At 49.2% G+C, this 24,813-nt stretch overlaps 1 protein-coding gene across 1 annotated transcript; it reads right to left on the bottom strand.

Annotated features, from left to right (window-relative positions):
* Positions 1-1,088: 1,088 nt before the first annotated feature.
* LOC116522047 (chromatin assembly factor 1 subunit A-like) lies at positions 1,089-24,175 on the bottom strand. The gene is made up of 4 exons (XM_032236633.1): positions 23,118-24,175; positions 4,273-4,391; positions 2,300-2,473; positions 1,089-1,121 (listed from the first exon to the last, which is right to left on the bottom strand). Exons 1-4 carry the CDS (start codon positions 23,440-23,442, stop codon positions 1,089-1,091), a joined length of 651 nt encoding a protein of 216 aa, XP_032092524.1. The 5' UTR covers positions 23,443-24,175.
* Between the last annotated feature and the right edge of the window lie 638 nt (positions 24,176-24,813).

The raw sequence follows: 24,813 nt of genomic DNA on the forward strand, positions 1-24,813 counted from the left end.
TAGGTAGGTCGGTAGGTAGTAGGTAGGTAGGTAGGTAGGTAGGAGTAGGTAGGTAGATAGATAGATAGATAGATAGATAAGATAGATAGATAGATAGATAGATAGATAGATGATAGATAGATAGATAGACAGACAGACAGACAGATATTGTAGATATAGTAGGTAGGTAGGTAGTAGGTAGATGGGTAGTAGGTAGGGTAGGTAGATCAGATAGATAGATAGATAGATAGATAGATAGATAGACAGACAGACAATGATAGAATAGAAGAAGATAGATGGGAAGATGATAGATAGATAGATAGATAGATAGATAGATAGATAGATAGAGTAGGTAGGTAGGTAGTTAGTAGGTAGTAGGTGTAGGTAGGTAGGTAGGTAGGCAGGCAGGCAGCAGGCAGGCAGGCAGGCAGGCAGCAGGCAGGCATGCAGGCAGACAGACAGAGAGTGGATAGATAGATGGATGGATTGACGGACGGACACAGAAAGATAATGATAAATGACAGGTAGATGATAGATAATGTTAAATAGATGATAATGGACAGATGGATGGATGAACACACAATGATAGATGATAGGTGGACAATGATAGATAGATGATAGATAATGGATGGATGGACAAAGAGAAAGAGAGAGATACAAAGATGATGATAGGTGATAGGTAGATGATAGACAGATAATGATAGGTAGATGATAGGTACAGGTAGCCCTCCACTTACGGCCACAATGGAGGCCAGGCAGTTGTTAAGTGAGTTTACCCCCATTTCCTGACCTCTTTTTGCCACAGTTAAGCAAACCACTGCAGTTGTTAAATGAATCCTTCGGTCATTAAGCGAATCCGACTTCCCCCATTGACTTTTCTTGTCGGAAGCCGGATGGGGAAAGTGCAAATGGTAATCACTTTACCGTGAGAAATTTCAACCATCAACCTGAAAACCTGCTGGGTGGCGTTTCCCTCGCCCCCCCCCACCTCGCCCACCGGCTGATATGCAAGAACCCACCTCATAAACTGGGCTGAAGGCTTTGTAGTTTGTCAAGGTATGGTAGTCTTCCTCGGTGAAAACATGGTCCAACGTCTTCCAGGCCCCAAGTCATGAGCAGCTGGGCCAGGACTTCTGCTCCACCTTCGAAGGAAGGGACAGAAAGTCTCAGGACATTCCCCCCAAGAGCAAAGTAGAGACAGAGAGAGATAGAAGGGAGGAAGGAGACAAAAGAACAAGAAAGATGGATAGGAAGAAAGAAAGAAAGAAAGAAAGAAAGAAAGAAAGAAGAGGAAAAAGACAAGATAAGGAAAGTATAGGAAAGATAGATAGATAGATAGATAGATAGATAGAGAGAGAGAGAGAGAGAGAAAGAAAGAAAGAAAGAAAGAAAGAAAAGGGAGGAAGGAAAAAGACAAGAAAGAGGAAGGGGAGCAAGGAAGGAGACAAAAAGACAAGAAAGATGTATAGGAAGAAAGAAAGAAAGAAAGAAAGAAAGAAAGAAGAAAGAAAGAAAGAAAGAAAGAGGAAAAGACAAGATAGGAAAGTATAGGAGAGAGAGAAAGAAAGGAAGGAAGGAAGGAAGGAAGGAAGGAAGAAAGAAGAAAAAGACAAGATAGGAAAGTATAGGAGAGAGGAAGGAAGGAAAAAGGAAGAAGAAAAAGAAAGAAAAGGGAGGAAGGAAGAAAAAGACAAGAAGAGAAGGGAGGGAGGAGGAAGGAAGGAGACAAAGAAAAAAGATGGATAGCAGAAAGATAGAAGAAAGGGGGGAGGCAAAAGACAAAAAGATAGGAAGAAAGAGAAAGGAAAGAAAGAAGAAAAAGAAAGAAAGAAAGAAAGAAAGAAAAAAAGAAAGAAAGAAAGAAAGGAGAGAGGAGGGAGAGGGAGGGAGGGATAGAAAGGACTTCAGTCTCTTTTCTTTTGCAGCACAGGAGAACAATAGGGGATCAGCAGAGGGGAGTCCTATCAGCTCCCCCCCCCCTTTCAGCCGTGAAGCTAATTGCTCTTACATGTTGGGAAATTGGAAAAAACGCAAGGCAATGGCGGTCAAGTGGGGAAGTAGCCTTGAATCCTTGCGTAGTGGCAAGGGCCGTTCGCCTGACCTCCCCACGCCTAAGCCCCATGAAACCCTCTCTGTCTGTTCCCAGAGGAAGCTGAGCGGTCTGGGAAGACTCTTCTATTACAAGCAGCACCCAACACAGCTGTGGAGCTGGAGCTTTCACTGTCCGGCAACTCCACCCCACACCATCAGCCGAGGAGGAGGAGGAGGAGGAGGAGGAGGAGGAGGCCGGGGCTCCAAGGCCCCCCCACATCCTTCCCACCTTTGGCTTTTGCATTCCGTCTTCCTCCGCCTTTTTCCGCCGCTTGGTCTTCTTCTCTTTCTTCTCCCGGTGTTTGCGCCGTTTCTTCTTCCCAACGCCCCCATAGTCGCTGCCCCCGCTCTCCGACTTGGCCCGATACTCCTCTCGGTCGGACTCAAACTCATCCTCACTGACCTGCCAAGAGGGGGAAAAGGAAAAGGAAAAAAAAAAAAAAAAACAGAGCCAAGGCAAGAAGTGAGATCGTTAGCATTAATTAAGAGGCCAGCTATCCCTGCTGAGCACGGAGGAGAAGAAGCCCCCCCCCCCCCGTTGCCAGGACCACAGTCGCCCCCCCCCCTCCGATTTCATTGTGACATAACGACTTGGCAAACGAATGAAACAGTCTGGGGGATTTTTTTTGGTCAATGCGAAAGAGGAGATGCAAGAACAGCTTCCAACGCTCCACACCAGGGGGGTGGGAAAGATGCCCCTTTACGGACCCGTGGACTTCGACTCCCAGAATTCCTGAGCCAGCCGGTGCTCGAGGAATTCTGGGTAGTCGAAATCCGCAGGTGGTAAAGGGGCCATCTTTCCCCACCTCTGATTTACACAGATATTTATTTGTTTGATTTCTATAGCCGCCCCATCTCAGCCAATGATTCTGGCAGCTCGTAAGTCAGAAACATACCCCGTTTCCCCCAAAAATAAGGCCTCTCTCTGGATAATAAACTCAATTGGGCTTTCGAGTGCATGCGCTAAAACAAGCCCTCCCCAGAAAATAAACCCTCCCCCCCAAAATATTGCAACACACCAGCAGCCATGAGGTGACCGCACTCGCCGCTTCCTTCACGTCAAAAGTTATAAGACCACCCCAAAAATAAGAGCAAGGGCTTATTTTGGGTGGGGGAATCCAAAGAAAATAAGACCCTGTCTTATTTTCGGGGAAAACTCGGTAGATTACAATGGCAATCTTTTACAACAATAAAACAACGCCGTGCGTCGTTCTGAGCGCGAAAGAAACTAAGAACAGATTTTACTTCGGGCTGTTGTGTGATTAAAGGTGAAAATGCAAGCTTTTTTTTTTTTGCTATTTCATCCATCCGCTATGCCTCTGACCCAGGCAGAACCTTTTCACACACAGCAATTTTTATTATTTATTAAGAACATGTATAAGCTGCCCAACTCCCTCTTGGTGACTCCAGGAGGAGGCTGGGAAATATAAAACCCCGGTAGAAAAAAATAAATAAATACTTCTGGCAAACAGCAATTATGCCGACCCCTTGATGGTCTATTCTAGGGTCCCCGGGACTTGGAAGAGTGCATCAAAAGGGGGGGGGGTCTTATCTCTGCAAGGAGGAGAGAGAAGGCCCTTCTTTTGGATCCCACTCAAGGAAGGAGACCCCTAACATCTCCTGCCTCCCTGCTCTGGTGAGTCACATAGATGTCACTGGGGAAAAGGTGGTCCTTCAAATAACTTGGCTCCCAACGCTACGTGGCCTGGGACCAGGGTATTGGAAGGGCCAGGGGGTGGTTCGCAAATGTGACCACATGTGCCTTCTGCGCATGCGCTTTGGGCTTTAAAAAAAGTGATGCCATAGAGCCGGGGTGAATCCCACCTCTGGGAAGGGACTCTCTTTTCCCAGTGACCACCAATATTTGGAAGGAAACTGGCCGCCGCTACAGTCACCCACAGGAGAGTGTTCAAATCTTGGCCGACACAATTCTGAACCGATGGAGCATCGCTAGGACTACAGGAGATCCAACTCCCCTGCGCGGGGTGAGAACCAAGGCCAGAAATCCTGGCACGGCTTCCATATTCCCCACCCCCATGCCCCAAAACTGGTCCTCCTCTACCTAAGGTCAGGAACGACGCCGCTAAAGATTCCTCCTATTGGCGAATTGGCCTTGCCGCAATAGTATACACGCGCCAACGATGCGGGATACGGGTCCGCGTGGGAGAGGGAGAAAAAGGCTTCGGTTAAGAGGGCACTTACTAATTTTTTGCGCTTCCTGGGTTTCCCCGGCTTGTTCTCCTTCTGCTTCCTCGGCCCTCGTTTCTTCTTCTTGACGACGAGGGGACTCTCTAAGCTGCACAAATCCTCCTCTTCGTCGTCTGGAATACAAAACAGGGGGGGGGGGGAGGATCCCCAGGCGTCAAAAAGAAAAAGACAGACAGACGACAGAAGGAGACCGCCTGCTTTGAGACCGCTTCAGCGCCACGTCCGAGCTCAATGGCGAGGGACAAGAGTGGCCCTCTTGGAGCCTTGCCGCAACCCTCCGAGGGGCTGGATTCTCTGCCAGCAAGGGCACCCCACAGCGCGGAAAGGGCCAGGCAGGAAGAGCAGCGAGGGGAACGTCGAAACAGACAGCTGAGTGGTCTTTGGCGGTCTCTTGAGTTTGGGGGTTCCTTGCAGACGTTTCACGACCCAGCAAGGGAACATCATCAGTGCTGATTAACTTCCTTCTAGCACTGATGATGTTCACTAGTTGGGTCATGAAACGTCTGCAGGAAAACCACCAAACTGAGAGCACCAAGGAGCCCACATTCCTCCTCTTCTTTTTCCTCCTCCTCTTCTTCCTCTTCCTCCTCTTCCTCCCAAGCCCCAATCCCGCATAGCACTGATGATGTTCCCTAGTTGGGTCATGAAACGTCTGCAGGAAAACCACCAAAGTGAGAGCACCAAGGAGCCCACATTCCTCCTCCTCTTCCTCCTCCCAAACCCCAATCCCGCGTAGCACTGATGATGTTCCCTAGTTGGGTCATGAAACATCTGTGAGAAAACCACCAAGCTCAGAGAGCACCAAGGACCCAACAGTCCTTCACCCTACTCCTCCTCTCCGCAAACCCCACTCCCTTCTAGCACTGATGATGTTCCCTAGTTAGGTCATGAAACGTCTGTGAGAAAACCACCAACTTCAGACAGCACCAAGGACCTCGTAGTTATCCTTCCCCTTTCTCCATTCCACAAATCTTTCTCTCCCCCACCCCCCACTACCACCATGATGTTTCATAGCTGGGCCATGCAAGGAAACACCCAGTTCAAGAGCACCAAGAACTCCCACCATTCAACCCTGAGTTACAAGCATTCTCTTCTATTTGAATCCTGCATTGCCAACCTTATCCAGGCAAGTTCAATTACTATTTCCGCCTTTTAACGGGTGTTTTTTTACTCTCAACCCTACTCTCCAAGCTCCTTCTCCTACATCTCCTAGGCTTATTATGGCCAGAATGCATTAGAACTTCCCCGCCTTCCAGAAATAGTGTGATTGTGGGGGAGGAGAAAACATGTAGTTAACAACACAACCACCCCTAGAAAGGGGTCAGGCTCCCAATTTCCCAAGGCCTGGTACAAGTGTTAAGAGCCACGAGTGGCACTAGTCCCTTTTGATGCTGCAGGTACGGCAACGCAATGTAACTCCTTAATAGGAGTCACCGGGGCCAGCTCCCCTCTCGTTCCCCATTGTTGTAAATCAGAAGCAACTCCACCTCACAGCTGCCGAAATGACTTCGCCGTATTAAAGACAGAGGAGGAGGAGGAGAGGCCATTAATCCCTCCCCCCCCTTTCCTCCAACAAGTTTTGTAACCTCCCGCTCTTCTTCCCCTCCGCGCACGGAGGGAAGATCCGTATCGACAGGCAGCCGAACCGACTCCATTAATATCTCAGGACAGCTACTTCTACCTCGGCAGTAATTAAATGCTCCAGAGACTCACGGAGCCCCCTCCAGCGATTTCTCAGCCGCCTCACCGAGACAAAACGGGTAAGGGAGCCTCGGCCGTTAACCCGGCTGTGATTAATGTGGGGCGTCCCCCAACCGAGTGTCAACATTGGGAAGGTTTCCCCCCCCTCCGCCCCTCCAAATCGGAAGCGCCCATCCATCACCTGCTGTCACCGCTTAACAAAACCAAAGGGAAGGATTTATGTGCCTTGTGGGCAGCTGGTCATTTGCATTCTTTTTAGAGGGTCATTGAGGCCACTTGGAGTCCCAAAGGTGCTTTGTTTTCCCAAGAGGCAACTGGATTTTCTGGGTTTTTTTTTTTTCCTTTTGAGGACGTTTTGCTTCTCATCCGAGAATCTTCTTTGGCTCTGACTGGACGGTGGTGGGGAAAGGAAGGATTTATATATTATACGCCTTGCGGACAGCTGGTCATTTGCAAACTTTGAGAGTCCTTGAGGCCACTTGGAGGTTTGTCTGTGTCCGTTCAGCAGATCCAAGAAGGCTCCACATTTCTTTGCACCACTCAGGTGACCCTGAGGACACAGACAAACCTCCAAGTGGCCTCTAAAAAGGATGCAAATGACCAGCTGTCTGCAAGGAGGATCAATCCTTCCCTTCCCCACCATCCAGTCAGAGCAGAAGAAGCTTCTTGGAGGAGAAGTGAAAGGTCTTTAAAGAAGACACAAATAAACCTCCAAGTGGCCTCAACGACCCTCTGAAAAGGATGCAAATGACCAGCTGTCTGCAAGGAGGATCAATCCTTCCCTTCCCCACCATCCAGTCAGAGCAGAAGAAGCTTCTTGGAGGAGAAGTGAAAGGTCTTTAAAGAAGACACAAATAAACCTCCAAGTGGCCTCAACGACCCTCTGAAAGGATGCAAATGACCAGCTGTCTGCAAGGAGGATCAATCCTTCCCTTCCCCACCATCCAGTCAGAGCAGAAGAAGCTTCTTGGAGGAGAAGTGAAAGGTCTTTAAAGAAGACACAAATAAACCTCCAAGTGGCCTCAACGACCCTCTGAAAAGGATGCAAATGACCAGCTGTCTGCAAGGAGGATCAATCCTTCCCTTCCCCACCATCCAGTCAGAGCAGAAGAAGCTTCTTGGAGGAGAAGTGAAAGGTCTTTAAAGAAGACACAAATAGACCTCCAAGTGGCCTCAACGACCCTCTAAAAAGGATGCAAATGACCAGCTGTCTGCAAGGAGTATCAATCCTTCCTCACCATCCAGTCAGAACTGAAGAAGCTTCTTGGATGGGAAGGGAAACGTCTTTCAGGAAAAAAAACCCAGAAAGTCCACTTGCCTCTTGAAAAAGCAAGCACGGTTTGGGACAACCATGACCTGGATGACTGAGAATCTCCATAGATATCGACCGTTACAACGGCACCGAAAAAAAGTGACTTACGACCGTTTTCCGCAACTGTTGTGGTGTCCCCATGGCCACGTGATCAAAATTCAGACGCTTGGCAACTGACTCGTATTTATGACGTTCTGGGATCATGGGATCATCCCCCTTTTGTAACCTTCCGACAAGCAGAAGGAAGACAGATTCACTTCACACCCTTTTCACTCCTCTGACAACTGCAGCCGTTCATTTAACACCTCGGGCAAGAAAAGGTTGCAAAAAAATGAGGGAAAATTCACGTAACAACTGCCTCACTTAGGAACAGAAATATGGGGCTCGTAAGTCGGGGAATACTTGCGTAGGTTCTCCGGCTTGTACGGGGGGGGGGGGGTTGGACTACAGGACCTCTGAGGTCCCTTCCAGCCCTAGGATTCTATGTTCCAAATTCCTGGGGGGACAGACGGGTTTTCCCCATTCGGGTTCAACAGCCTAGTCCAGTGGTTCCCAAACTTGGCAACTTTAAGACTTGTGGACTTCAACTCCCAGAATTCTCCAGCCAGCTGGCTGGAGAATTCTGGGAGTTGAAGTCCACAAGTCTTAAAGTTGCCAAGTTTGGGAACCACTGGCCTAGACAACCGTAATCCTTACGGGATAGCTGACCATCCCGCAGGCATTTAGGGGGCGCGTCGGTTTTAGACAAAGGATTGCTGGATTTTAAAGTGCTGTTTTGTGCCTGCAGCTTTCTCCGAAACCTTTAAGCCTTCATTCAATCTTTCTGCCTACCCACCCATCCAAACAAGACCTCTGAACGCCTCGCATGCTTGCCTTGGCTGAACGTCTGGCTTTTCATGCAGTCAGAAAAACCAGGCAAAGATCAACGGCTTCTGTCTCTGCATGATGGGCCTTTCAGGTTCGATTCCCGCGACAGGTTCGAGGCGAGGTTCAAAGGCAGCCCAGCCAGGTGACACTCTTAAAAGCCGACGGCTGAGCTCACCATCACCAGGAATGACACAGGCACTGCTTTGATCCGTTGGAAATACAGAGCAGGCCTTCACATGGGACCACAATTCGAATTTAGAATAGAATAGAATGGAATGGAACAGAATATAGAATAGAACAGAATTAATAGAATTAGAATAGAACAGAATAGAATGAGGAAGAATAGAATAGAATGGAATAGAATAGATTAGAACAGAACAGAATGAGGAAGAATAGAAAAGAATAGCAGAATAGAATATAAATAGAATAAAATAGAATAGAATATAAAATAGAACAGAATAGAATAGAAAATTAATTGAATAGAATAGAAAATGGATAGAATAGAATATTAACAGAATAGAAAATAGAATATTTGTCACTTTGAATGTACACTAACCAGTAACCCGGCTGTTAAGTGAATCCAGCTTCCCCATGGACTTTGCTTGTCAGAAGGCCACAAAGGAGGGTTGCGTGACCCCACGATGCTGCGACCGTCATAAATAGGAACCAGTTGCCAAGCAACTCAATTTTGATCACGTGACCACGGAGGATGCTGCAACGGTCGTTAAGTGGGGAAAGCGGTTGTTAAGTTCCTTTTTTTTCAGTGCTGTTGTCACTTTGGTCACTAAATGAGCTGTTGTAAGTGGAGGACTGCCTGTGTTCCCCAAAAGCATGGCCAGGACAAAGACAAGGTAAAGCCAGAACAAAAATGAAATCTGATATCATTTCATACGAGGACTCTCTATATCTAGGAGAGTGAATATAATAATTATTGTAACTTTGAACGGTCTACTAAATGAATTGTTGCTAAGTCGCGGACTACCTGTAAATAAACCTAGATTAATTTAAAAAAAAAAACAAATATGGGATGCTAGATAAAAATTAACCTTTCTGTTAGTTCTCCCCTTTTCCTTTCATGGTCCAGCTGGTGATCAGGTGCTTTTTCAAGAGGCAACCGGCACTTTTTAAGTTTTTGCTTGAAGAGGTTTCACTTCTCATTCAGTTCTGAACGGATGGTGGAGAATGGAAGGATTAATATTCCTTGCCGCCATCCTATATAAATATAAATCCTTCCATTCTCCACCATCCATTCAGAACCGAGGACGCTTCTTGGATGAGAAGCGAAACCTCTTCAAGCAAAAAAAAAACCACGAAAGTTCTGTTGCCTTTGGAAAAAGCATCTTTGGAACCTGGATGATGGACAATCTCCGTTGACTTAAGACAGAGCTGAAGAAGCTTCTAGGATGAGAAGCGAAACGAGTTCAAGGAAAACCCAAGTCCAGTTGCCTCTTTTGGGGTGGGGGGGGGAAGAGCCCCTTTGACTGACGACCCACAATCGAGCCCAAAATGTCCATCGCTAAGCGAGACAGTTGTTAAAGTGAGTTTTGAAAGCCGGCTGGGGAATTCTGGGAGTTGAAATCGACCCACGGCTGAGATCTTGGCTGTATTTAATTTACCTGAGTGATTTAAAGCAAGGGACCGGCTGATCACAGTCCTGGGTATCCCCCGCGTTAAACTGGAACGCAAGATAAATTACGACTAAGCCCTGATGTGCTAATTCACCGCCTGCGGGGAATATGACATTATATACAGGAGAAATATGAGCTTTCGTCTCCATTGCACGCCGGCCAGAATTCTTTCTACAGGTAGTCCTTGACTTACGACCACCGTTGGGACCAGAGATCCTGCCGTGAGCCCTCATGGCAAAGGCATTTAAAAGTTTGAGGCGACCATATGACTGGACCCATTTTTTTACAGAGGTCGTGAAGAGAACCAAGAAGTCATAAGTTCGAGGCACAGAGTAGTTAAGCAAATCACACGGTCATTAAGTGTGAACCTACTCTCTGGGCTGTGGGATACTGCAAAAGTCATACAAGCAACAAACATGGGGTCATGTCCGTGTGTGTGTGTGTTTGTGTGTGTGTGTGTGAGAGAGAGAGAGGGAGAGAAAGAGAGAGAGAGGGAGAGGGAGAGAGAGATTTTAAGGATGAGAAACGCTTTACAAGCCTAAAAATCATCCTTTCTGAGCCATAACCCCAAACGTTCATTAAACAACCAGTTATAAGTTGAGGACTATTTATATCATCATCATCTTCATTTAACGACGCCATAATCCCTTGCGGGATGGAGTCTGGGCAACTGAGCGGAGATAGCAGAGTGTTTTAATGGCCGGATGCTCTTCCTGTTGCCAATGCGGAGTTTTGTTCGGCAGATATATTCTAGGCCACCGCACCACTCCTTGAAGACTATTTATATATCTCGTGTAAAATTACTACCCAAGTCTTAATTTAGAATAGGGGTTTCCAAACTTGGAAAACTTTGAAAGACTTGTGGACTTCGACTCCCAGGGTTCCCCCCATGCCGGCTAGGGAATTCTGGGAGTTGAAGTTCCACAAGTTGCCACGTTTGGAGACCCCGATCTAGAATCTAAACGAAGCAAAGACCCATCTGTAATCAGCCCAAAATGAGAAGGATCCCATCTGATCTCTACTCCATCAATTGAGCATAAAAGAGATCTCAATGCCCATATAACAGAACAGAATGAGTTAGAAGGGACCTTGGAGGTCTTCTAGTCGAACCCCCTGCTTAGGCAGGAAACCATGGTTGCTGGGACTGGGGATGTCTAGTTTAATGAAGAGAAGGATTCGGGGTGACATTATAGCAATCTTCCAATATTTGAGGAGCTGCCCCAAAGAAGAGGGAGTCAAGCTGTTCTCCAAAGAACCCGAGGGCAGGACAAGAAGCAACGGGTGGAAACTCATCAAGGAGAGAAGCAAGCTGGAATTAAGGAGAAACTTCCTAACAGGGAGGATAATTAACCAATGGAACAGCCTGCCACCAGAAGTTGTGGGTGCTTCATCGCTGGAAGGGTTTAAGAAGAGTTTGGACAATCATTTGTCTGGAATGGTCTAGGGTTTCCTCCCTGAGCAGGGCATTGGACTAGAAGACCTGTGATTCCAACTCTGTGATTCTAATTTTAATTCTAATTCAAACCCAGAAAGTTACGTACCGGGAAGGCTCAAAAGTCCCGACTTTTATTTAGCATTTTTAAATTGCATGGCCCGTTCTTTGAATCAGGAACTGATCACCTTGTCAAGGTGATCAAACTCTTCTTCTGCAGCCCCCAAAATATTGGGGGATCGTGGCCCCAAAATTCAGCACTGAATCCCGGCAACCTGAATTACCACCAACTATCAAGAAAGAAAGAAAAAACCCTGTTCTATCCCCACTGTGAATCTATTTGACATAAAAACACATGCAGTCCTCAACTTATGACCTCATCGGAGTAAAAAAAAATCCATTATTCAGCAAGACCGTTGCTAAGCGGATTTTGCCTCTTTTTTTACAAGCTTTCTTGCCACGGTGGTTAAGTGAAGCTAGTCACACGGTCGCTAAGTGAATCTGGCCTCCCCATTGACTTTGTGGGTCAGGAGGTTGCAAAAAGAGGATCCCGTGACCCCCCAGGAGACGCTAAAACCGTCCTACATCGGAGCCAGTTGCCAGCTGCCTCAATTATGGTCACAGGACTGTGGGGACGCTGCAGGTATGGGACAAGGGTCATAAAAGTCACTTTTCTCAGTGCCGTTGTTAATTCCGGTCACTAAACCAACATTGTAAGTTGAGGCCTGCCTCTATTTCAATCAATGACTCAAATCAGAATAGAGCTGGCAGGGACCTTCCAGTCCAGCCCCCTGCTCAAGCAGGAGGCCCTACATACTATTTCAGACAAATATGTAATCAGGATAGAGCTGGAAGGGATCGAAGGGACCTTGGAGGACTTCTAGTCCAACCCCCTGCTCAAGCAGGAGGGACCCTCTATCAACTTCTTTTAAGTATTTTCATCCTTAACTTACAACCCCCTTCAGAGAAAAATGAGCCAGTGGGGCGGCTTCCTGATCCGTTAGGTTGGAAGGACGACGCCGTTGTCACCGATCCCGCGAGGATCAATACATCAATACATCAAAGCTGCAAAGTCACTCTCCGACCCACACACAAAAAACCCCACCACAAAGCGACTTTCTGATGTCTTTTCCAATTTCCCTACCCAAAGATTTGTCACAAAGTCACCAGGGACGTTTCCTGGCTTCGCTTCCCGAGGTGGGGGGGAGGGTGTCGTCTCAAAGTCACGTCATGCGGTGCTTAATGGCTGGATCTGGCCCACGCTGGCGGCCCAGACTTAGCCCTCTTCCCCATAAATCCCTGCAATTGGCAGTGATGGATGAGTCCCAGCCCAGACAGACGGCACAGGAAGTACAGAAATAAAAGCCTTCAACGCAGCAGCTGCAAGAGAGAGACCATCGGGGCAGCCGGGTGTCGCTGCCACCCCATGTCTGCTGGATGACCTACAACACAATGTGTTGTCGGAGGGGAGAGGGGGGGGTGTCTTACGCCTTGCCCTTGCCCGCCCCCTCCATCGCCAACCGCTCCTGTGCCTTCCACCCCGCCTCCCTAACCCACAGGACACACACAGAAGCTCCTGTATAAATCACAGCTGGCACTAATTGGCTCCCCGCGCCAACCGCACTGCCGAAGAGGTCGCAGGCTAAACGGGACGGCGGGAGGCTAAAGTGGGCCCCTCCTTGTGCTCCCGCAGGGGGAGTCCCTTCAGGTCAAAAGATTAAACAGACGGGGAGGAAGGCGGGCAGGAGGAGGAGGAGGAGGAGGAAGCCGCCAGCATGATGAGTGGGGCAGGGGAAAAAGAAGGCTGTGCCCAACCGCGGTAGGTCAACAGAGCGGGTGACAGGTCTTGGTACCCATCCAGCCTTTTCCGACCCAACCTGATCGTTTTATATCCCAACGGCTTCGCTCCTGCCAACCAACGCCAGCCTCCCTCCATCGAAAAAGCCTGCCAAAGTCTAAAATAGACTCCCCGGAGCTAAATCAGGCCTGCGGGGAGACACTGGCATTGTGTGCCCAATCCCCTCGTCCTATTTCAGACCCGGTTCTCTTCCCCCCCCCCCACTCACACTCACACACACACGCCCACCCTCCTCTCTTTGTCAAAGAGCCGAGATGCGTGGGCTCTCCCCCTTGCCACAGGGGCTTTCTTTTCCACTCACAAGGCAATTGGGGGGGGGGAATAATCTATTCCCCCCCTTCCCAATTAAAAGCAAGGGTTCAGGCAGGCATTGGGCTTAACCAATGCTCCATTGCAGGCATCCTCTCAAATGGGGAAGGGAGAAAGGGGGAGGGGAGAGGAAGCATGGGAAGCATTTACAATACAATCCTTGCTCAGCCGAGCAAGTATTATTATGCTGTTATAAAACACACACACACACACACACACACACAACAAAGCATCTTGCAGATAAATGGAAGCTTGTCGCCCCCTTTTCGATTCCAACAAAAAAAGAAAAAAAAAACCCGTTCAACTTCGTGAATAAGGGGTGCAAGGATGACATTCCACCCCACCCCCATCCTCCACTTCCCATCCCTCCCCCCCACACCCACACATATATTACATTTTTTTTTTGCATCTGGCCCAACCCTAGCTCCTTCTGACAATACAACATTTATCTCTTGAATCCTCCAAAGAAGCTTCACCTTGTTGCATTTCCCCCTCTTACAACGCCACCTTCCTTCCGCTTCTGATGGGATGGGATTGACAAATAGCAGAGGAGGGGCCCCCGAAATACATCAGGATAGGGTTTCTAAGCCAGACACCCCCTCCCCCACAACTCTTGTCAATTTCTAATTCATCTATCAATCTTTTTTTTTCCTCTGCCTACTTCTTCCACGCTTTCTTGTTCCCCCTGCTTCTCCACCCCCACCCCCACCCCCCACTTCTAATCATAATATTGGCACACATGCGCAGAAGATTCTTATATTTGGCAGGCAATCAACTAGAATTTTCCACACACGTGATATTTCTACTCCCTACCTTGAAAATATATATTATATAAAGCTAACAAAGGATTTGGGGAGGAAATGGGAAGGGGAGGGGAGAGAGAGAGAGAGAGAAGGAATGCAGATGAGTAGCCATAACTGCAAATTATAATAAACCAAGCCTACTTAGACAAACAGCGTTTTATGTGTTTCAAGTTAATACTAAAAAGGAAAGGGGGGGGGGAAAAACTGGGCAGCCAATTTGAAAAGCAAAAATAACTGATGTTAATAATAAAAGAACGGGGCCTTTTTTTAATCTATGTCAGTTAATGGCGGAGAGAATAACATCCATTTCCCATTAGTGAGAAATCTTAATCGTGAGGATAAATATTTTTTTAAAAAAAGTGCGGGGGAAGGGAGCGGTAAGGAGAAGTGGAGGGGGGGGAAATGCCTATTTGGTGACGCAGGGAAGATTTATGGATTTGGGGGGGGGGGGGGAGGCTCGATTTTGTCTTCAAAAATCTGTCCCGTGCGTCCATGGGGAAAGAAGTGAGCTGGGTCGTTTCTAAACTCTGCGCCTTCTCCACCATCGAAGGGTTTTTCCGAAAGGAGCCTGACAGCCAGCTGTCAACTCCAGCCTGTTGCTGTGAACAGGAAAGGGGGGGGAGCAGGGGGGGTGTTTGTCTTCCAGGCGGTTACCAGACCACAAGAGCATCCCCTGGCAAGGAGCCCTGCCGGGGGAAATGACAGCCCCCCCCCCATCCCCGCCGGTTTGCAAACTCTGCCCTTACAAGCTGGGTGAGGTCAGGGCACCGGGATTCCCAGGCCTTTGGGCATTGCGAAGGAGGGAGGGGGAAGAAATTTACATGGGGGGGGGAAGCAAGAGACCGCAGAGGGAAAAGGAGGGCTAGGGTCCAGAATTAAGTGGCAGCTTGGGAAAAATGGGAGCAGAGGCCAGTTTTAAGTGTTTCTAGGGCTGTTTGGGGCTGCAATTTGTTTAAAAAACTGGCGGGCACTTTAAAAAAAAAAATCTCCTCTCAGGTCCCGTCCACCCTTTGCCCAGGGGCCTCACTCCACCTTCCCTCCCCTCTTCTACCAACTTTCTTTCTTCTGAAGTGCCATCCCTTAGAGAGGCTCTGCTCTTGGCCCTCTTTCGCCACTGCCTGCACTTCCCTTGCCTTCCCTCTTTCCTTTCCCCTTCCCTCTTTCCTTTTCTTTCTCTTCTGTTTCTCTTCCTTTCCCTCCCTCTTTCGTCTTTCCTTTTCTTTCCTCTTTTCCATTGCCCTTCCCTCTTCCCTTTCTTTCTATTGTCCTCGCCTTCCTTACCCCACCCCCCTTCCTCTTCCTCAAAAGCCCATCAAAATCTGGTTCCAATTGTGCCGAAGTGGAAAACCAAAAAGTTTTAGCATATTTCTACAGCCTCCTAATTTGCCCGCGGGAACTGCCACCTGAGAGGCAGCTTCGAAAACCGGCTAAAATAAACTAAGACGTTTCCAGGATGAGGCCAGCAAGCCAGTTGAAGCAGACAATGCCTTAAAAATCATCTCCTCCCTTGGGAGATAGTAAAACGCAGCTTTGGGGCTAAATTCAAAGCCCCAATTTCTCCTCCGTGAGCCATGTCATAGATGCTGGCCCCCGCCTCAATTTTGGGAAGCTCCCTGAGTGGCTTTGGGGCAATCCCGCTCTCTCATCCCATCCTACTTCACAAGGTTGTTGTTGATGGGGGGAAATGGGGGGGGACATCCTGCGCACCTCGCAAGCAAAAAGGCAGGACAGAAATCGAACAAAGAAATAACCAGCTCTCCTAGCTTCAGAGGAGCCAGGGACACAATCTAGAGAAGGAAGTCAGAAGTTTTGCTGCTTAGCAGGTAAGATTTGATGCCCCCAACAGCCGTGATGGGGGCAAAGTCGCAAAGCACATGACGCAACCACCACAAAACGGGCATTTCGTTCTTTCCGAATACGCTACCATACGTCAAAATATTACAGACTTAATGTAGCTTTTTTACTTTCATAAACCAAAGACTTTTAAGCAGCGTAAAGCATCCCCTGTTGCGCGTAGAAGTCTCTTAACACCCCTATTCTGTTCACCAAAAAGAATCCCATTCCTAAAACTCATTTTTGGCACCAGCTCTACTTTCATAAACTCGGGCCTTTCCTCTTTCCTAAATGTAGGATTTTATCTTTGCCCCTGTTCAAATTCACTTGGTGGATTGTCTCTCTACTCCTGCTTAACAAGACCTTCCCAAATCTCGATGGGGTCCTTTAAGATGCTTGCTACCCCCTCACACACACACACACACCACACACGTTTTGTGTCATCTGAAAATTTGGAATTTTCTAACTCACCAACAAATAGGTTGAGCAGCAAAGAATCTAGGACCGAGCCCCACTCAATCCTTCCTTGGAGCCTGATCCAGAGTCACCTGTACAGGTGAGCCCTTGACTTACAACCATCCCTTGAGTGACCGTTCAAAAGGTACATCTCTGAAAAAAGGGATTTACAACCGTTTTTCACACTTGGGACCATTGCAGCATCCCCAGGGTGTCATGCTCAAAATTCAGACGCTCAGCAACTGACTCGCAGTTATGACGGTTGCTGTGTCCCGGGGTCACGCGATTCCCTTTTAGTGACCTTCTGACAAGCCAAAGTCCACCGGGGAGCCGGATTCATTTAACAACTGGGTGACTAACTTAACCGCTGCAGTGATTCACTTAACAACATTGTCAAATGGGGCAAAACTCACTTAGCGATGTTCAGAAATGTTGGGCTCAACTGGTGGGTCCTAAATTGAGCATTACCGGTATTTTTTTTTCAACCAACTTTGAGTATTGCAGATCCTTCTTTTGCCATCCTCTCTTTCTAAGAACCATCCCTACGGCCAGCTAAACTAGTAGAATTTAGCTTGATAAATGCCTGCACTGTTTCCTAACTATTCCCAATTGAACACCTTCATAATCTGAGTTTCGCCTGGTATTAACAAGCAGACGAGGGTGGAGTCAGATGGCTCTTTTTCCCCCATGTTGGGAATGAGAATAACAGTCTTTGCCCAGTCTAATCCTCTGATGCTGCTATGCCCACTCCCATGACTTCCCCCAAAACACAGCGATGGGCTCTCCAAGGGCTCTTCGATGTAACTGGCTGGCCTGGAGACATAAAGGCCATTCCTGCTAGCCAAACAGCCCTCGATCCTCTCTTTACTGACTATAAAGGTCGTCCTCCCTTCCTTAGGTCAACTGTCCAGCTGAGGTTGCACACCGTGGCAGGGACGGGGCTGAAAAGCTCCCAATGGTGCTTTTTTTTTCAGGAGGCCACTGGACTTCCTTCAGCTTCTGACAGGATGGTGGGGAAAGGAAGGATTGATCCGCCCTATTAGCTTTTATCCACTATCCTGTCAGAGCAGAAGAACGTGGATGAGAAGCGCAACTTCTTCAAAAGAAAAAAAAAAACAAGATTGCCTCCTTGAAAAGAAGCACCTTTGGGACAACCGTGATCTGGAGGACGGAGACTCTCTACAGACTGAAAAAGTTCTTATTTTTCCTCATCGCCTGTTCCTATCCTTCCATCTTCTCTCAGCAGCAGCCCCCCCCCTTCCTTTCTTTTCCTCCTGAGAGGACTAAAATCCCCCCCTTTTTTTCAAGTCTTTTTCTAAGTCCCTTTGTACTTTAGTACCCTAACACATCCCTACTTATGGCTTGCATCCTATCCCCCTCCATTCTCAGTCCTTGTGCTCGAGTGGTCTCAGCAATAATAATCGCAGTGACGCCACTTCCCCTGGAGGCAGGCCACTAAGAAGCCACGATAAAACATGATCAAAGGACTAAAATTTCTTTCTCTTTTTAAAAAAAAAATAAGACCAAAATGTAAATGTTTGCATCTATTATTTGCTTCTGCAGCGAGATCAGCGGTTGAAAAGTGCTAAGCACTACGAACAAGGAAGCCCAATACACTGCAGGATAATGGGGGACCCAGCCGAGTCATCCCACCAGTTACCAGAACTGTTATCTAATTTACACGGTGTTTCGGATTAGTGTTTTAGGAGTTACGTTAAGAGTCGCTGCTTTCATTCCAGTAAATAAAGAGAGACCCAATACATAATAGAGACTGGATTGTAGAATGGAAACGTCGCCAACAAGGAAGGGGGGCCTTGCCACCCGCAACACCAACTTGTCGCAAAAGATCTACCGCTAAATACAGATTTTTATTTTTATTTTAAATCCTAACCACAGGTTTTCTTCTAGAGTCCGGAACGATGGATGCCATCCATAACCTAACAACCCAAGGGAAGAAAGGAAGACTACAACGCTATAGATCAGCTTCTGGTAAGTCTACAGGATTGGGTGGCGAATTATTTATGGAGGCCCACCAATAAATCAAAGGCACGACAACTGGGAAGGGGCAATCCGGTTTCCCTCTTTTGAAGAGCCCCCCCTCCTATGTGGGGCTGCCAGTCACAGGGGCCAGCTAAAGCCACGTGGGAAGAGCCCATCAATTTACAGACAATTAAATCAACGTGTTGTCTGGCACATCCACATTAGCGTGTGTGTGTATATATATATATATTTATATACACACCCAGACTGATACGCATCAAAGGCGCTAGCCTTCCACGGGGGCTGTAATCGGGAAAGTGATTTTTTAGCCATCAGCCAAGCAACAAATCGATAAGCCAACCATTTCTGTAAGCTAACCATGTGTTATAAAAAAAAAGAAGGGGGGGGGGAGAATGGCACTGCCTACCCGTGACAGTGTAACGCCCCCCCCTGCAGACAGGTAAACAATAAAGAAGCGCATTGCACAATGCAGGTAGACCTCAACTTACATTCATTCATTCAAAGTTACACCACCACTGAAAAAAGTGACTTATGACCATTTTTCACACCGTTGCCAAGTGGGACCTCCCCGTGGTCATGTGATCAAAATTCAGGCTCTTGGCAACTGACTCATATTTATGACAATAGTGACCCATGTGATCTCCTTTTGCCACCTTCTGACATGCAAGGTCAAAAGAAAGCCAGATTCACTTAACAACTGTTACTAACAGGTGCAATGCTTCAGTTAACTGTGGCAAGGGAAGTCGTAATATGGGGCAAAACTCGCTTAACGACTGTCTCGCTTAGCCACAGAAATTTTGGGCTCAATTGCGGCCATAAGTCGAGGACTACCTGTAGTTAGATTAGGTTTTCCTATGGCGATGGGGACACAACTCAGAATTCCCAGCAGCCCTTGGCCCAAAATGAACCAAAGTACAAACCCAACGAAGAGAGAAAGCTATTTTGCTTCTCATGAAGTTTAAAGGTAGGTTCCCCTCGCGCATGTGTGCTAGTCGTTCCGGACTCTAGGGGGCGGTGTTCATCTCCATTTCAAAGCCAAAGAGCCAGCGCTGTCCGAAGACGTCTCCGTGGTCACGGTGGCTGGCAGAACTCAATGCCGAAGGCACACGGAACGCTGTGGTTCCCACCACAGAACCCACCAACAGCGGTCCCTATTTTTCTACTTGCATCTTTTATCTGCTTTCGAACTTCCTAGGTTGGCAAGAAGCTGGGACAAGTAACGGGAGCTCACTCTGTTACGCGGTGCTAGGGATTTGAACCGGCGAACTGCTGACATTTCTGATCAACAAGCGCAATGTCTTAGCCCTTTGAGCCACCACATCATGAAGTTGACTTTATCCTTAAAACTAGAAGAAAGAGAATAAGTAAGTTTCTTTGCTAAATATCTGCCGGGAAGACACTCTCTATATAATATTTCATATCCTTAGTGGAACGACCAGAAATCACTTTTAACATTGTCTAAACAAGTTTCAATTAATTTCCTTTTTGCACCCTTTTCACAGGCAAAATAGTTACCCAAACACGCAATTTGAAAATTGCGGCCTTTAAAAGTGTTCGAAGGGTTATTATTTTCACGATGACTTTTATACTCTTTTGATGTGAAGCTCTTTTGATGTGAATTGGATTCGGACACCTGTTAGGCCTTTTAAGGATACACACCTGTATGGGAGGTAGGTTTTTATTCATTTTTCTCTGGTGTTTGGATTTCGGAACTCTTCCTCTTACGGTCACTGCAGAGTCTTGGCCACAGGCCTTCAATCTCCAGGACTGGCAAGGAAAAGCTGCCCATAATAGGCTGGAGAGCCAGCCCAGGTCAAGGGAAGTCTGGCAAGTTCAGTAGGGCACAGCTGTGTAAAAAAACCCTTGCTCATCCCCCACATATCAGCCTGCAGTGGGATTCTTCCTGCCCGACGGGGTGGCAAAACATGGCCAGAGATCTCCAACGTCCAGCCATCCCTTCAGCACCCCCTTTTCTAGTTATACACCTCCAGGTGACCTAAGATTTTCCTCCCCCCATGGATGGCCAACCCCCTCTTGCAATGGGAGCTATCCCCATCAGGCCCAGGAGACAGCCCCCAGACACTGTGAGTTGGGGGCAGTGGTTCCCCCTACCCTTCCCTCAGAGACAGCCTCAGCCTCCCTCCCTGACAGGCAATTTTCCCTGCAACCTACGGGATGTCAAAACCAGGCCAAGAGGCCTCAAATGCCCAGTCACCCCAGCACCCCCATTTCTACTTATACATTCCAAAGTGACGGCTCTCCCCACACGCCTGGCACATGGCTCAGGAGTTGGGCCCCTCTCCACCTCCCCTCCCCTTCCTCCTATGGGGTGTCAAAACAGGCTCATGAAGGTCCCAGCTCTCCTGTCCCTTCAACACTCCTTTAAACACCAAGTCACCCCTATTCCCCGCCCCCTTTGCCACAATGGGAGTCCTCCCCACCAGGAGACAGGGCTGGCAGCCACTGTGAAAGGGAGCAATGATCCCCTCAAACACCAGAGACCCCCTGACATCCCTTTCCTATGATCCCCTCCTCTCCCTCACACACTCCATGGGGAGAGCAATGACCCCTCTCCCCCTTTCCTCTCCCCTGCCTTACAGATCTCTTGAGAGAGCAGTGATCTCCTCCCTCACCATTGGGGGGAAGCAATGACCCCCTCCCTCACAGATCCCTTCAGGACAGCAATGATCCCCTCACCCTTCCCCTCCCTCACACACTCCATGTGGGGGGTGCAATGTTCCCCTCCTTTCCTCTCCCCTCCCTCACAGACCCCTTCAGGAAGGCAATCATCCCCTCTCCCCCTTTCCTCTCCCCTCCTTCACACACCCCCTGGATGGGGCAGTGATACCCTCACCCTTTCTCCCCCTCCTTCACATACTCCAGGGGTATCAATGACCCCTCACCCCCTTTCTCCCCTCCCTCACAGACCCCTTCATGAGGGCAATGATACCCCTCCCTCATAGACCCATTCAGGGCAATGATACCCGCTCCCCTCCCTCATAGACCCCTTGGGGCAGTGATACCCTCACCCTCTCCCTCACACCATGGGGGTGGTGGGGGGTGGCAATGACCCCTCATCTTTTCTCCCCCTTTCACATACTCCAGGGGTAGCAATGACCCCTCTCTTCTCCTACACAGGACCCCCTTGGGGGGGAGCAGTGATTCCCTCACACCATGGGAGCGCAATGACCCCTCACCCCCTTTCTCCCCTCCCTCACAGACCCCTTCAGGAGGGCAATGATCCCCTCTCCCCTCCCTCATAGACCCCTTGGGGCAGTGATACCCTCACCATGTGGGGGGGGGGGGGTGGCAATGACCCCTCATCCTTTCTCCCCCTCCTTCACATACTCCAGGGGTAGCAATGACCCCTCTTCTCCCTCACAGACCCCCTTGGGGGGGAAAGCAGTGATTCCCTCACACCATGGGGGCACAATGACCCCCTCACCCCCTTTCTCCCCTCCCTCACAGACCGCTTCAGGAGGGCAACGATACCCCCTCCCTCAAAGACCCCTTCAGGGCAAAGATACCCTCTCCCCTCCCTCACAGACCCCTTGGGGCAGTGATACCTTCACCCTCACACCATGTGGGGGGGTGGCAATGACCCCTCATCCTTTCTCCCCCTCCTTCATATACTCCAGGGATAGAAATGACCCCTCTCTTCTCCCTCACAGGACCCCCTGGGGGGGGGAGCAGTGACTCCCTCACACCATGGGGGTGGAAATGACCCCTCATCCTTTCTCCCCTCCCTCACAGACCTCTTCAGGAGGGCAATGATACCCCCTCCCTCATAGACCCCTTGGGGCAGTGATACCCTCACCCTCACATCATATGGGGGGTGGGGTGGCAATGACCCCTCATCCTTTCTTCCCCTCCTTCACATACTCCAGGGGTATCAATGACCCTCACCCCCTTTCTCCCCTCCCTCACAGACCCCTTCATGAGGGCAATGATACCCCTCCCTCATAGACCCATTCAGGGCAATGATACCCCCTCCCCTCCCTCACAGACCCCTTTGGGGCAGCGATACCCTCACCCTCCTCCCTCACCCCCTTCCCTCACACACTTCATGACGGGGCAGTGACCCCTCACCCCCCCTTCCCCTCCCCCCTCAAACCCCCGAAGCGAGGAGGGCCTTTCCACCCGCCGCCTGCGAGAGGCGTCTGGCTGGCCTCACAAGGTCCCCCACCCACCCACCCCCACCCCCACAGCTATATGGACGCAGAGAGAATTAAGACAGGCAGAAGCGCGCGCGGGGGGGGGGTGAAGGGGGCGCAACCGGAGGCTGTTCCGGGAATCCAGCCGCGGAGGGAGGTAAAAGGAAGAGCGGGAGTGCGCGCGCGCGAGAGAGAGAGGGAAAAAAGGCGGGAGGGAGGGAGGGAGGCGCGCGCGCGGGTGTAAGGGGGGGGGTTGTCCCTCAGCGCTCGGCGCGCGGGCATCCCGTCCGGCCCCGCGGCGTTCGAAAGCCGTTGCTTGTTTACCAACAGCCGCCCCGCCCCCCTCCCTCCCTCTCTTCCCCCCTCCCTTCCTCCCTCTCCCGGAGGGGGGGGGCGGCCTCGCTCTTTTCCCTCACGCGGGGGAAACGAAGGGGGGGGCGGCGGCGGCGGGAAAAAGCCCTCGAAATGGCCGTTTGTTTATTTACCTGGCGGCGCCTGGGTCCCTCCGGCGGCCGGCGTGGAGGAGGAGGAGGAGGCGGCGGGGGTCAGCGGGGCAGCCTCCGCCTGCGCTGAGGCGGCGACGACGGCGGCGGCGGCTGCTGAGGCGGCGGCGGCGGGCGGGAAGATGTCGCCCGGGCTGTCGTTCCTGGCGGCGGCGGCTGAGGCGGCTGCTGCTTCTTCGTCGTCTTCGTCTTCTTCTTCCTCCTCCTCCTCCTCTTCCTCCTCCTCTTCTTCGTCTTCCTCCCCCTCCGGCTCGGACACCACCATCTCCTCCTCCTCTTCCTCGTCCTCCCTCAGAGGGGAAGCCATGGTGGTGCCGGAGGAGAGGGGGGTGGCCGATGGGTGGGGGAACACCGGAGCCGAGCCCGACGGGCGGGGTGGGGTGGGGATGGAGGGGGGGGCGGCGGCGGCCCCCCTTCCCCGCCTCTCGAGCCTCAAAAGCGACCCCCGTTCAAACCATCGCCCCCCGCGCTTCCCCCCCAAAAAATCGCCCCGAAAAAGGGGGCGGTGGGCCCGTGGGGGGTGTTTGGGGAGGGGGGCGCGAGGAGAAGTCCCATACGATGGCCGGGACTCTTCTTCTTCTTCTTTTCCCCTCACAACTTTTCTTCTTCTTCCTTTTCAAGGTTTCTTCCTCAGACGCTCTTTAGGAAGGAAATAATAATAATTTAAAAAAAAAATGGGGCGCGCGCGGAAAAGGGGGGAATTTAAAAAAAAATATTGTTCTGAGGTGGGGAGTTGAAGATCATATTTTGCCACCCGAGCAAAAAAAATAAAAATAAAGCAGCAAAAATGGCCGCCTCTAAATTATTTCCCTTTTTTAAAAAAAAAAAAATCAAACAGCCCCCCCCCAGGTTAAAAAAAAAAAAAGATAAATGGGGTGAAAGGAAGGAGGAAGAAAAGAAGAAGGGGGGGGAGGAGGAAAAAAAAATATTTACCCAAAATGGCTGGCTTAATTTTAACCCCCTCTTCCTTAATCTTCCAAAAAAAAAAGAGAGAGAAAAAGAGAGAAATGCCCCCCCTTCCTTTTCAAAATAAAAATTAAAAAAATGCAGTCAGAATCAGCTCCAATTTAAAAAAAAAAAAGCACACAAAAAAGAAAATAGCCAAGAAAAAAAGAAGGAGAAAAAAAGAAAGGATAATCAGGATCAAGGCAGGTTTTTTTTTGCCTCCCCCTCTTCTTGCTTGTGGTGATATTTTCTTTTCAATCGCCCAAGATCTGTGGTCATGAACAATATTTAGACATTCCTGGCACTGGGGGGAACCTGACAAGATTTCTGCATAAAACAAAGATGGCTGCTCTAAATTATTTCTTTCTTTTTTTTTCTTCTTCTTTCCCCTCCTCTCCTTAGGCTCTCCCCCCCCCCACACCCCCACCTCCCTCAATAAAAATATTTTTTACGGGGAGGGGAAAGAGAGAGAGAGAGAGAGAAAAGGTTGGATTAATCAGTACTCATGCTCAGTTATGACATCAGCATAAAATTGTTAAAGGTTAACTAGTTCCATACTAGTCAGACCCATGACTTTGGTGTGTGCTTATGCTTGCTTTACTAGCACAAGAGGAGAGGGGAAAAAAAGAATAGGGGTGTTTTATTTCCTCCCCCCTTTTCTCTCTCTCTCTCTCTCTAACTTTAAATACTTCAGAAGGGAGTGGCTTATTTTTCTCCTTTTCCTCTAGGGCAA

Source organism: Thamnophis elegans, chromosome Z (assembly GCF_009769535.1).
Source record: "Thamnophis elegans isolate rThaEle1 chromosome Z, rThaEle1.pri, whole genome shotgun sequence".
NCBI lineage: Eukaryota > Metazoa > Chordata > Lepidosauria > Squamata > Colubridae > Thamnophis > Thamnophis elegans.